Source organism: Dendrobates tinctorius, unplaced genomic scaffold (genome assembly GCF_039654945.1).
Source record: "Dendrobates tinctorius isolate UK_male_01 unplaced genomic scaffold, ASM3965494v1 ptg000213l, whole genome shotgun sequence".
Classification (NCBI taxonomy): Eukaryota; Metazoa; Chordata; class Amphibia; order Anura; family Dendrobatidae; genus Dendrobates; species Dendrobates tinctorius.
Window position 1 is genome coordinate 5835357 of NW_027361880.1, and position 14229 is coordinate 5849585.

General features: G+C 47.3%; 1 protein-coding gene across 2 annotated transcripts in view; it reads left to right on the forward strand.

Annotated features, from left to right (window-relative positions):
* Positions 1-1067: 1067 nt before the first annotated feature.
* INPP5J (inositol polyphosphate-5-phosphatase J) overlaps positions 1068-14229 on the forward strand; it is a 70835-nt gene continuing 57673 nt past the window's right edge. Inside the window, exon 1 of one of the 2 annotated variants that reach the window (XM_073554798.1) lies at positions 1068-1396. In XM_073554798.1, coding sequence (XP_073410899.1) covers positions 1340-1396 — 57 coding nt within the window. In that variant the 5' untranslated portion in view covers positions 1068-1339. The remainder of the gene's footprint in view (positions 1397-14229) is intronic. The other variant, XM_073554799.1, reaches the window with a different exon arrangement.

The following is a 14229-nucleotide window of genomic DNA, read 5'->3' on the forward strand; positions in this document are numbered from 1 at the left end:
CAGATCTGTGGCTCCGGAATTCAGATCTACTAGCTTTGCCCGTGCGAAATTTTCGCACATTGGTCGTCGGGGGCGCAGGCAATTTCAGCAAAAGCAAGCTGGTCAAATGTAAATGTATTTCATGAGCTGATGAACACAGACAGGTATTTATATATGTAGATTGGTAATACAATAAATTGTTTTGATAAGTAGAGGCCAAAAAATGTCTTCCGGTTAAGGTGCCACCTGCAGGTCATTGTGTCTTTCTGCAGGTTTATGAAAATGAATTTATAAACTGTATTTAGTGATAAAATTGTGGATGTGTGGTTTGTTTGGCTGTTTTCTTGCTGAAGGGAGCAAGTTTACCTTTCAAATGGTGTATCATGTGTGTGTGGGGCGAAGTGATCAGCGAAAAAGCAGTGCAGGTTTACAAATGTGTTGGTAGTGTGCTTTGGGGTACTGTGGTGCCACCTGCAGGTCATATTTCCTTACTGCAGGTTTATGAAAATTAACATTTAAACTGTATTTTGTGATCAAATCGTGGATGTGTGGTTTGTTTGGCTATTTTTTTGCTGAAGGGGGCAAGTTTACCTTTCAAATGGTCTATCATTTGTGTGTGTGGGTGCAGTATGAACGGGGATACAAAGGAATCACTGAAAAACAGTGTTTAGAAATAATAAAATAGATGGGCGTGTGTGAATTATTGGACTGCACTCGGATATCATCAGAGTGCAGTCTGACATCCGCGGCCAGAGACAATGGAGAAGATGGAGGAATGAAGTTCTCCATCGTCTCCCCACTTGAGCTCTGATTCTTACATGGGAGAGAATCGGATCACACTAAGATGACCCTCGGCTCATACGCTGATCAGAGTGTCATTAGTGTAACCGGTGGGGAAGACTCTGGTGCGCTAATAGGTCACAGGATAAGGGGCACCAGATACCTGCCCCTGACAGCCCACCCACAGTGCAATGGGTCATGTGACTAGTGAAAGTGCCAGCTGTGGCCCCCACACCTGCCTGGCCGCCCAAGGACAGTATAGGGGTGCTGGGTAAGCCAATGCACTGCAGTGAATGCAGCAACTGCTGGTTCTCTTCCTGTAGTGCCAGCCAGGCCCCACCCCTGCTGGTGGGCATTTACTGGGCAAAGTAACTCCAGCCGCTCCCGAGGGACCACCATACCTATAGCATGGGTTACTAGAGAAGACATTGTTACCGGGGACACATTATTGCACCGGGTGGCGCCTCCGCCATCACAATCACCCGCCTGTCCCTTTAACGTGCTCCTGCAGGTTGGTGTCCTGACGTCACCTGCAGCTGAGGAGGAGGAGGAGGAGGAGGAGGGCATCTGCTGAGCAGCTATGGCAGAGCACGGGGACCGCGGGAGGACGCGCCGGGCGCGGGATGCGGGCTCACAGGTAACGTGCCGGCACCGGAATGTCAGCGAGCGGGGGCGGGCAGACGGAGATGGCGGGCTCCCCGGTATCCGGAGCTGCCTCATGCACTGACCTTGTGCCGGCTCGGGGACCCCAGTGCAATGTGACCCCTCTGTTCTCTAGAAGCACAATGTCACCCCTCCCTTGTGTGCCAGATAAATGCACGAAAAGCTGGTAGTGTATTTATAGCCCATTACTATCTGTAGAGGACAATGTGACTCCGATAAGGGGAGTAGTACACTGCTCTTATGTATATGCCCTGATAGGGGGAGTAGTACACTGCTCTTATGTATATGCCCTGATAGGGGGAGTAGTACACTGCTCTTATGTATATGCCCTGATAGGGGGAGTAGTACGCTGCTCTTATGTATGTGCCCTGATAGGGGGAGTAGTACACTGCTCTTATGTATATGCCCTCTGATAGGGGGAGTAGTACACTGCTCTTATGTATATGCCCTGATAGGGGGAGTAGTACACTGCTCTTATGTATGTGCCCTCTGATAGGGGGGAGTAGTACACTGCTCTTATGTATATGCCCTCTGATAGGGGGGAGTAGTACACTGCTCTTATGTATATGCCCTGATAGGGGGAGTAGTACACTGCTCTTATGTATGTGCCCTCTGATAGGGGGAGTAGTACACTGCTCTTATGTATATGCCCTCTGATAGGGGGAGTAGTACACTGCTCTTATGTATGTGCCCTGATAGGGGGAGTAGTACACTGCTCTTATGTATATGCCCTGATAGGGGGAGTAGTACACTGCTCTTATGTATATGCCCTGATAGGGGGAGTAGTACACTGCTCTTATGTATATGCCCTCTGATAGGGGGAGTAGTACACTGCTCTTATGTATATGCCCTGATAGGGGGAGTAGTACACTGCTCTTATGTATATGCCCTGATAGGGGGAGTAGTACACTGCTCTTATGTATATGCCCTGATAGGGGGAGTAGTACACTGCTCTTATGTATATGCCCTCTGATAGGGGGAGTAGTACGCCGCTCTTATGTATATGCCCTCTGATAGGGGGAGTAGTACACTGCTCTTATGTATATGCCCTGATAGGGGGAGTAGTACACTGCTCTTATGTATATGCCCTCTGATAGGGGGAGTAGTACACTGCTCTTATGTATATGCCCTCTGATAGGGGGAGTAGTACACTGCTCTTATGTATGTGCCCTGATAGGGGGAGTAGTACACTGCTCTTATGTATATGCCCTGATAGGGGGAGTAGTACACTGCTCTTATGTATATGCCCTCTGATAGGGGGAGTAGTACACTGCTCTTATGTATATGCCCTGATAGGGGGAGTAGTACACTGCTCTTATGTATATGCCCTCTGATAGGGGGAGTAGTACACTGCTCTTATGTATATGCCCTCTGATAGGGGGAGTAGTACGCCGCTCTTATGTATATGCCCTCTGATAGGGGGAGTAGTACGCTGCTCTTATGTATATGCCCTGATAGGGGGAGTAGTACACTGCTCTTATGTATATGCCCTCTGATAGGGGGAGTAGTACACTGCTCTTATGTATATGCCCTCTGATAGGGGGAGTAGTACACTGCTCTTATGTATGTGCCCTGATAGGGGGAGTAGTACACTGCTCTTATGTATATGCCCTGATAGGGGGAGTAGTACACTGCTCTTATGTATATGCCCTCTGATAGGGGGAGTAGTACACTGCTCTTATGTATATGCCCTGATAGGGGGAGTAGTACACTGCTCTTATGTATATGCCCTCTGATAGGGGGAGTAGTACACTGCTCTTATGTATATGCCCTGATAGGGGGAGTAGTACACTGCTCTTATGTATATGCCCTCTGATAGGGGGAGTAGTACACTGCTCTTATGTATATGCCCTGATAGGGGGGAGTAGTACACTGCTCTTATGTATATGCCCTCTGATGGGGGGAGTAGTACACTGCTCTTATGTATATGCCCTGATAGGGGGAGTAGTACACTGCTCTTATGTATATGCCCTCTGATAAGGGGAGTAGTACACTGCTCTTATGTATATGCCCTGATAGGGGGAGTAGTACACTGCTCTTATGTATATGCCCTCTGATAGGGGGAGTAGTACACTGCTCTTATGTATATGCCCTGATAGGGGGAGTAGTACACTGCTCTTATGTATATGCCCTCTGATAGGGGGAGTAGTACACTGCTCTTATGTATATGCCCTGATAGGGGGGAGTAGTACACTGCTCTTATGTATATGCCCTCTGATGGGGGGAGTAGTACACTGCTCTTATGTATATGCCCTGATAGGGGGAGTAGTACGCTGCTCTTATGTATATGCCCTCTGATAGGGGGAGTAGTACACTGCTCTTATGTATATGCCCTGATAGGGGGAGTAGTACACTGCTCTTATGTATATGCCCTGATAGGGGGAGTAGTACACTGCTCTTATGTATATGCCCTGATAGGGGGAGTAGTACACTGCTCTTATGTATATGCCCTCTGATAGGGGGAGTAGTACACTGCTCTTATGTATATGCCCTGATAGGGGGGAGTAGTACACTGCTCTTATGTATATGCCCTCTGATGGGGGGAGTAGTACACTGCTCTTATGTATATGCCCTGATAGGGGGAGTAGTACACTGCTCTTATGTATATGCCCTGATAGGGGGAGTAGTACACTGCTCTTATGTATATGCCCTCTGATAAGGGGAGTAGTACACTGCTCTTATGTATATGCCCTGATAGGGGGAGTAGTACACTGCTCTTATGTATATGCCCTCTGATAGGGGGAGTAGTACACTGCTCTTATGTATATGCCCTGATAGGGGGAGTAGTACACTGCTCTTATGTATATGCCCTCTGATAGGGGGAGTAGTACACTGCTCTTATGTATATGCCCTGATAGGGGGGAGTAGTACACTGCTCTTATGTATATGCCCTCTGATGGGGGGAGTAGTACACTGCTCTTATGTATATGCCCTGATAGGGGGAGTAGTACGCTGCTCTTATGTATATGCCCTCTGATAGGGGGAGTAGTACACTGCTCTTATGTATATGCCCTGATAGGGGGAGTAGTACACTGCTCTTATGTATATGCCCTGATAGGGGGAGTAGTACACTGCTCTTATGTATATGCCCTGATAGGGGGAGTAGTACGCTGCTCTTATGTATATGCCCTCTGATAGGGGGAGTAGTACACTGCTCTTATGTATATGCCCTGATAGGGGGAGTAGTACACTGCTCTTATGTATATGCCCTGATAGGGGGAGTAGTACACTGCTCTTATGTATATGCCCTCTGATAGGGGGGAGTAGTACACTGCTCTTATGTATATGCCCTGATAGGGGGAGTAGTACGCTGCTCTTATGTATATGCCCTCTGATAGGGGGAGTAGTACACTGCTCTTATGTATATGCCCTGATAGGGGGAGTAGTACACTGCTCTTATGTATATGCCCTCTGATAGGGGGAGTAGTACACTGCTCTTATGTATATGCCCTGATAGGGGGAGTAGTACACTGCTCTTATGTATATGCCCTCTGATAGGGGGAGTAGTACACTGCTCTTATGTATATGCCCTCTGATAGGGGGGGAGTAGTACACTGCTCTTATGTATATGCCCTGATAGGGGGAGTAGTACACTGCTCTTATGTATATGCCCTGATAGGGGGAGTAGTACACTGCTCTTATGTATATGCCCTGATAGGGGGAGTAGTACACTGCTCTTATGTATATGCCCTGGTAGGGGGAGTAGTACACTGCTCTTATGTATATGCCCTCTGATAGGGGGAGTAGTACACTGCTCTTATGTATATGCCCTGATAGGGGGAGTAGTACACTGCTCTTATGTATATGCCCTCTGATAGGGGGAGTAGTACACTGCTCTTATGTATATGCCCTCTGATAGGGGGAGTAGTACACTGCTCTTATGTATATGCCCTGATAGGGGGAGTAGTACACTGCTCTTATGTATATGCCCTCTGATAGGGGGAGTAGTACACTGCTCTTATGTATATGCCCTGATAGGGGGAGTAGTACACTGCTCTTATGTATATGCCCTGATAGGGGGAGTAGTACACTGCTCTTATGTATATGCCCTGATAGGGGGAGTAGTACACTGCTCTTATGTATATGCCCTGATAGGGGGAGTAGTACACTGCTCTTATGTATGTGCCCTCTGATAGGGGGAGTAGTACACTGCTCTTATGTATATGCCCTGATAGGGGGAGTAGTACACTGCTCTTATGTATATGCCCTCTGATAGGGGGAGTAGTACGCCGCTCTTATGTATATGCCCTGATAGGGGGAGTAGTACACTGCTCTTATGTATATGCCCTGATAGGGGGAGTAGTACACTGCTCTTATGTATATGCCCTGATAGGGGGAGTAGTACACTGCTCTTATGTATATGCCCTCTGATAGGGGGAGTAGTACGCCGCTCTTATGTATATGCCCTCTGATAGGGGGAGTAGTACACTGCTCTTATGTATATGCCCTGATAGGGGGAGTAGTACACTGCTCTTATGTATATGCCCTCTGATAGGGGGAGTAGTACACTGCTCTTATGTATATGCCCTCTGATAGGGGGAGTAGTACACTGCTCTTATGTATGTGCCCTGATAGGGGGAGTAGTACACTGCTCTTATGTATATGCCCTGATAGGGGGAGTAGTACACTGCTCTTATGTATATGCCCTCTGATAGGGGGAGTAGTACACTGCTCTTATGTATATGCCCTGATAGGGGGAGTAGTACACTGCTCTTATGTATATGCCCTCTGATAGGGGGAGTAGTACACTGCTCTTATGTATATGCCCTCTGATAGGGGGAGTAGTACGCCGCTCTTATGTATATGCCCTCTGATAGGGGGAGTAGTACGCTGCTCTTATGTATATGCCCTGATAGGGGGAGTAGTACACTGCTCTTATGTATATGCCCTCTGATAGGGGGAGTAGTACACTGCTCTTATGTATATGCCCTCTGATAGGGGGAGTAGTACACTGCTCTTATGTATGTGCCCTGATAGGGGGAGTAGTACACTGCTCTTATGTATATGCCCTGATAGGGGGAGTAGTACACTGCTCTTATGTATATGCCCTCTGATAGGGGGAGTAGTACACTGCTCTTATGTATATGCCCTGATAGGGGGAGTAGTACACTGCTCTTATGTATATGCCCTCTGATAGGGGGAGTAGTACACTGCTCTTATGTATATGCCCTGATAGGGGGAGTAGTACACTGCTCTTATGTATATGCCCTCTGATAGGGGGAGTAGTACACTGCTCTTATGTATATGCCCTGATAGGGGGGAGTAGTACACTGCTCTTATGTATATGCCCTCTGATGGGGGGAGTAGTACACTGCTCTTATGTATATGCCCTGATAGGGGGAGTAGTACACTGCTCTTATGTATATGCCCTCTGATAAGGGGAGTAGTACACTGCTCTTATGTATATGCCCTGATAGGGGGAGTAGTACACTGCTCTTATGTATATGCCCTCTGATAGGGGGAGTAGTACACTGCTCTTATGTATATGCCCTGATAGGGGGAGTAGTACACTGCTCTTATGTATATGCCCTGATAGGGGGAGTAGTACACTGCTCTTATGTATATGCCCTGATAGGGGGAGTAGTACACTGCTCTTATGTATATGCCCTGATAGGGGGAGTAGTACACTGCTCTTATGTATATGCCCTCTGATAGGGGGAGTAGTACACTGCTCTTATGTATATGCCCTGATAGGGGGAGTAGTACACTGCTCTTATGTATATGCCCTGATAGGGGGAGTAGTACACTGCTCTTATGTATATGCCCTCTGATAGGGGGAGTAGTACACTGCTCTTATGTATATGCCCTCTGATAGGGGGGAGTAGTACACTGCTCTTATGTATATGCCCTGATAGGGGGGAGTAGTACACTGCTCTTATGTATATGCCCTGATAGGGGGAGTAGTACACTGCTCTTTTGTATATGCCCTCTGATAGGGGGAGTAGTACACTGCTCTTATGTATATGCCCTGATAGGGGGAGTAGTACACTGCTCTTATGTATATGCCCTGATAGGGGGAGTAGTACACTGCTCTTATGTATATGCCCTCTGATAGGGGGGAGTAGTACACTGCTCTTATGTATATGCCCTGATAGGGGGAGTAGTACACTGCTCTTATGTATATGCCCTCTGATAGGGGGAGTAGTACACTGCTCTTATGTATATGCCCTGATAGGGGGGAGTAGTACACTGCTCTTATGTATATGCCCTCTGATAGGGGGAGTAGTACACTGCTCTTATGTATATGCCCTCTGATAGGGGGAGTAGTACACTGCTCTTATGTATATGCCCTCTGGTAGGGGGAGTAGTACACTGCTCTTATGTATATGCCCTGATAGGGGGAGTAGTGCGCTGCTCTTATGTATATGCCCTCTGATAGGGGGAGTAGTACACTGCTCTTATGTATATGCCCTGATAGGGGGAGTAGTACACTGCTCTTATGTATATGCCCTGATAGGGGGAGTAGTACACTGCTCTTATGTATATGCCCTGATAGGGGGAGTAGTACACTGCTCTTATGTATATGCCCTCTGATAGGGGGAGTAGTACACTGCTCTTATGTATATGCCCTCTGGTAGGGGGAGTAGTACACTGCTCTTATGTATATGCCCTGATAGGGGGAGTAGTACACTGCTCTTATGTATATGCCCTGATAGGGGGAGTAGTACACTGCTCTTATGTATATGCCCTGATAGGGGGTGTAGTGCGCTGCTCTTATGTATATGCCCTGATAGGGGGAGTAGTACACTGCTCTTATGTATATGCCCTCTGATAGGGGGAGTAGTACACTGCTCTTATGTATATGCCCTGATAGGGGGAGTAGTACACTGCTCTTATGTATATGCCCTCTGATAGGGGGAGTAGTACACTGCTCTTATGTATATGCCCTCTGGTAGGGGGAGTAGTACACTGCTCTTATGTATATGCCCTCTGGTAGGGGGAGTAGTACACTGCTCTTATGTATATGCCCTCTGATAGGGGGAGTAGTACACTGCTCTTATGTATATGCCCTGATAGGGGGAGTAGTACACTGCTCTTATGTATATGCCCTGATAGGGGGAGTAGTACACTGCTCTTATGTATATGCCCTGATAGGGGGAGTAGTACACTGCTCTTATGTATATGCCCTCTGGTAGGGGGAGTAGTACACTGCTCTTATGTATATGCCCTGATAGGGGGAGTAGTACACTGCTCTTATGTATATGCCCTGATAGGGGGAGTAGTACACTGCTCTTATGTATATGCCCTGATAGGGGGTGTAGTGCGCTGCTCTTATGTATATGCCCTGATAGGGGGAGTAGTACACTGCTCTTATGTATATGCCCTCTGATAGGGGGAGTAGTACACTGCTCTTATGTATATGCCCTGATAGGGGGAGTAGTACACTGCTCTTATGTATATGCCCTCTGATAGGGGGAGTAGTACACTGCTCTTATGTATATGCCCTCTGATAGGGGGAGTAGTACACTGCTCTTATGTATATGCCCTGATAGGGGGAGTAGTACACTGCTCTTATGTATGTGCCCTCTGATAGGGGGAGTAGTACACTGCTCTTATGTATACGCCCTCTGATAGGGGGAGTAGTACGCTGCTCTTATGTATATGCCCTCTGATAGGGGGAGTAGTACGCTGCTCTTATGTATATGCCCTCTGATAGGGGGAGTAGTACACTGCTCTTATGTATATGCCCTCTGATAGGGGGAGTAGTACACTGCTCTTATGTATATGCCCTCTGATAGGGGGAGTAGTACACTGCTCTTATGTATATGCCCTCTGGTAGGGGGAGTAGTACACTGCTCTTATGTATATGCCCTGATAGGGGGAGTAGTACACTGCTCTTATGTATATGCCCTGATAGGGGGTGTAGTGCGCTGCTCTTATGTATATGCCCTCTGATAGGGGGAGTAGTACACTGCTCTTATGTATATGCCCTGATAGGGGGAGTAGTACACTGCTCTTATGTATATGCCCTCTGATAAGGGGAGTAGTACACTGCTCTTATGTATATGCCCTGATAGGGGGAGTAGTGCGCTGCTCTTATGTATATGCCCTCTGATAAGGGGAGTAGTACACTGCTCTTATGTATATGCCCTCTGATAAGGGGAGTAGTACACTGCTCTTATGTATATGCCCTCTGATAGGGGGAGTAGTACACTGCTCTTATGTATATGCCCTGATAGGGGGAGTAGTGCGCTGCTCTTATGTATATGCCCTCTGATAGGGGGAGTAGTACACTGCTCTTATGTATATGCCCTGGTAGGGGGAGTTTTACACTGCTCTTATGTATATGCCCTGATAGGGGGAGTAGTGCGCTGCTCTTATGTATATGCCCTCTGATAGGGGGAGTAGTACACTGCTCTTATGTATATGCCCTCTGATAAGGGGAGTAGTACACTGCTCTTATGTATATGCCCTGATAGGGGGAGTAGTACACTGCTCTTATGTATACGCCCTGATAGGGGGAGTAGTACACTGCTCTTATGTATATGCCCTCTGATAGGGGGAGTAGTACACTGCTCTTATGTATATGCCCTGATAGGGGGAGTAGTACACTGCTCTTATGTATATGCCCTGATAGGGGGAGTAGTACACTGCTCTTATGTATATGCCCTCTGATAGGGGGGAGTAGTACACTGCTCTTATGTATATGCCCTCTGATAGGGGGGAGTAGTACACTGCTCTTATGTATATGCCCTGATAGGGGGAGTAGTACACTGCTCTTATGTATATGCCCTCTGATAGGGGGAGTAGTACACTGCTCTTATGTATATGCCCTGATAGGGGGGAGTAGTACACTGCTCTTATGTATATGCCCTCTGATAGGGGGGAGTAGTACACTGCTCTTATGTATATGCCCTGATAGGGGGAGTAGTACACTGCTCTTATGTATATGCCCTCTGATAGGGGGAGTAGTACACTGCTCTTATGTATATGCCCTCTGATAGGGGGAGTAGTACACTGCTCTTATGTATACGCCCTCTGATAGGGGGAGTAGTACACTGCTCTTATGTATATGCCCTCTGATAGGGGGAGTAGTACACTGCTCTTATGTATATGCCCTCTGATAGGGGGAGTAGTACACTGCTCTTATGTATATGCCCTCTGATAGGGGGAGTAGTACACTGCTCTTATGTATATGCCCTCTGATAAGGGGAGTAGTACACTGCTCTTATGTATATGCCCTCTGATAGGGGGAGTAGTACACTGCTCTTATGTATATGCCCTCTGATAGGGGGAGTAGTACACTGCTCTTATGTATATGCCCTCTGATAGGGGGAGTAGTACACTGCTCTTATGTATATGCCCTCTGATAGGGGGAGTAGTACACTGCTCTTATGTATATGCCCTCTGATAGGGGGAGTAGTACACTGCTCTTATGTATATGCCCTCTGATAGGGGGAGTAGTACACTGCTCTTATGTATATGCCCTCTGATAGGGGGAGTAGTACACTGCTCTTATGTATATGCCCTCTGATAGGGGGAGTAGTACACTGCTCTTATGTATATGCCCTCTGATAGGGGGAGTAGTACACTGCTCTTATGTATATGCCCTCTGATAGGGGGAGTAGTACACTGCTCTTATGTATATGCCCTGATAGGGGGAGTAGTACACTGCTCTTATGTATATGCCCTCTGATAGGGGGAGTAGTACACTGCTCTTATGTATATGCCCTCTGATAGGGGGAGTAGTACACTGCTCTTATGTATATGCCCTCTGATAGGGGGAGTAGTACACTGCTCTTATGTATATGCCCTGATAGGGGGAGTAGTACACTGCTCTTATGTATATGCCCTCTGATAGGGGGAGTAGTAGTACACTGCTTTTATGTGTACTGCTTTTTATGTATATTCAGTATCCAGTATGAGCTTCAAGGGTAGAAATACATGTACTTACACAACTTGCGTGCTCTCAGTGAAGGTATTAATGGTTGTCTGATGCATTTTCTACCATACTGAATGAACTTGGGCATGCAAGTCATCAAGATCCGCTGCTGGCAGCTCGCTTTGCAGTTGCCAACCAATTACATCCCAGATGTGCTCGATAGGAGACAATGCTGATGATGCTGCAGGCCAAGGTAACACGCAGGGCTGTGTAGTCAGTCGTGGAGTCGGTATGAAATGGACTTACTCCGACTACTAAAATGTTTAGTAAATAGGGTACAGTAGTTCAATGCAGGATATGCTATTAATGTTTTCATAAGAATTTGGGAAAGTTATGAAAGTGTCTGTTCTGTTCCTGATCTAAAGATCTCTGCTTTTAGGTGAGATGAATCTGTGCTGCACTTTATGTACATGCTCAGTAGTGAGGCAGTGCTGTGGGGTCGGAGGTTTAGGTGGGATGAGTCTGTGCTGCACTTTATGTACATGCTCAGTAGTGTCCAGTGCTGTGGGGTCGGAGGTTTAGGTGAGATGAATCTGTGCTGCACTTTATGTATATGCTCAGTAGTGAACAGTGCTGTGGAGTCGGAGGTTTAGGTGAGATGAATCTGCGCTGCACTTTATGTACATGCTCAGTAGTGACCAGTGCTGTGGGGTCGGAGGTTTAGGTGAGATGAGTCTGTGCTGCACTTTATGTACATGCTCAGTAGTGAGGCAGTGCTGTGGGGTCGGAGGTTTAGGTGAGATGAATCTGTGCTGCACTTTATGTACATGCTCAGTAGTGACCAGTGGTGTGGGGTCGGAGGTTTAGGTGAGATGAATCTATGTTGCACTTTATGTACATGCTCAGTAGTGAGGCAGTGCTGTGGGGTCGGAGGTTTAGGTGAGATGAATCTGTGCTGCACTTTATGTACATGCTCAGTAGTGAGGCAGTGCTGTGGGGTTGGAGGTTTAGGTGAGATGAATCTGTGCTGCACTTTATGTACATGCTCAGTAGTGAGGCAGTGCTGTGGGGTCAGAGGTTTAGATGAGATGAATCTGTGCTGCATTTTATGTACATGCTCAGTAATGACCAGTGCTGGGGAGTCGGAGGTTTAGGTGAGATGAATCTGTGCTGCATTTTATGTACATGCGCAGTAGTGACCAGTGCTGTGGGGTCAGAAGTTTAGGTGTGATGAATCTGTGCTGCACTTTATGTACATGCTCAGTAGTGACCAATGCTGTGGGGTCAGAGGTTTAGGTGAGATGAATCTGTGCTGCACTTTATGTACATGCTCAGTAGTGACCAGTGCTGTGGGATCGGAGGTTTAGGTGAGATGAATCTGTGCTGCACTTTATGTACATGCTCAGTAGTAAGGCAGTGCTGTGGGGTTGGAGGTTTAGTTGAGATGAATCTGTGCTGCACTTTATGTACATGCTCAGTAGTGACCAGTGCTGTGGGATCGGAGGTTTAGGTGAGATGAATCTGTGCTGCACTTTATGTACATGCTCAGTAGTAAGGCAGTGCTGTGGGGTTGGAGGTTTAGTTGAGATGAATCTGTGCTGCAATTTATGTACATGCTCAGTAGTGACCAGTGCTGTGGGGTCGGGGGTTTAGATGAGATGAATCTGTGCTGCACTTTATGTACATGCTCAGTAGTGACCAGTGCTGTGGGGTTGGAGGTTTAGGTGAGATGAATCTGTGCTGCACTTTATGTACATGCTCAGTAGTGACCAGTGCTGTGGGGTCAGAGGTTTAGGTGAGATGAATCTGTGCTGCACTTTATGTACATGCTCAGTAGTGACCAGTGCTGTGGGATCGGAGGTTTAGGTGAGATGAATCTGTGCTGCACTTTATGTACATGCTCAGTAGTAAGGCAGTGCTGTGGGGTTGGAGGTTTAGTTGAGATGAATCTGTGCTGCAATTTATGTACATGCTCAGTAGTGACCAGTGCTGTGGGGTCGGAGGTTTAGATGAGATGAATCTGTGCTGCACTTTATGTACATGCTCAGTAGTGACCAGTGCTGTGGGGTTGGAGGTTTAGGTGAGATGAATCTGTGCTGCACTTTATGTACATGCTCAGTAGTGACCAGTGCTGTGGGGTCAGAGGTTTAGGTGAGATGAATCTGTGCTGCACTTTATGTACATGCTCAGTAGTGACCAGTGCTGTGGGATCGGAGGTTTAGGTGAGATGAATCTGTGCTGCACTTTATGTACATGCTCAGTAGTAAGGCAGTGCTGTGGGGTTGGAGGTTTAGTTGAGATGAATCTGTGCTGCAATTTATGTACATGCTCAGTAGTGACCAGTGCTGTGGGGTCGGAGGTTTAGATGAGATGAATCTGTGCTGCACTTTATGTACATGCTCAGTAGTGACCAGTGCTGTGGTGTTGGAGGTTTAGGTGAGATGAATCTGTGCTGCACTTTATGTACATGCTCAGTAGTGACCAGTGCTGTGGAGTCGGAGGTTTAGATGAGATGAATCTGTGCTGCACTTTATGTACATGCTCAGTAGTGACCAGTGCTGTGGAGTCGGAGGTTTAGGTGAGATGAATCTGTGCGGCACTTTATGTACATGCTCAGTAGTGAGGCAGTGCTGTGGGGTCAGAGGTTTAGGTGAGATGAATCTGTGCTGCACTTTACGTACATGCTCAGTAGTGTCCAGTGCTGTGGGGTCGGAGGTTTAGGTGAGATGAATCTGTGCTGCACTTTATGTACATGCTCAGTAGTGACCAGTGCTGTGGAGTCGGAGGTTTAGGTGAGATGAATCTGTGCTGCACTTTATGTACATGCTCAGTAATGACCAGTTATTGGGAGTCGGGAGTCAGGGAAATTAAGGAGTTGGAGGTTTGGCTTGCCGACTCCACAGGCTAAGGGTATGTTTCCATGTGGCGTTATACTTCAGTATTTGCTGCGGATTTGACGCTGCGTACAGCTGCAGCGTCCAATC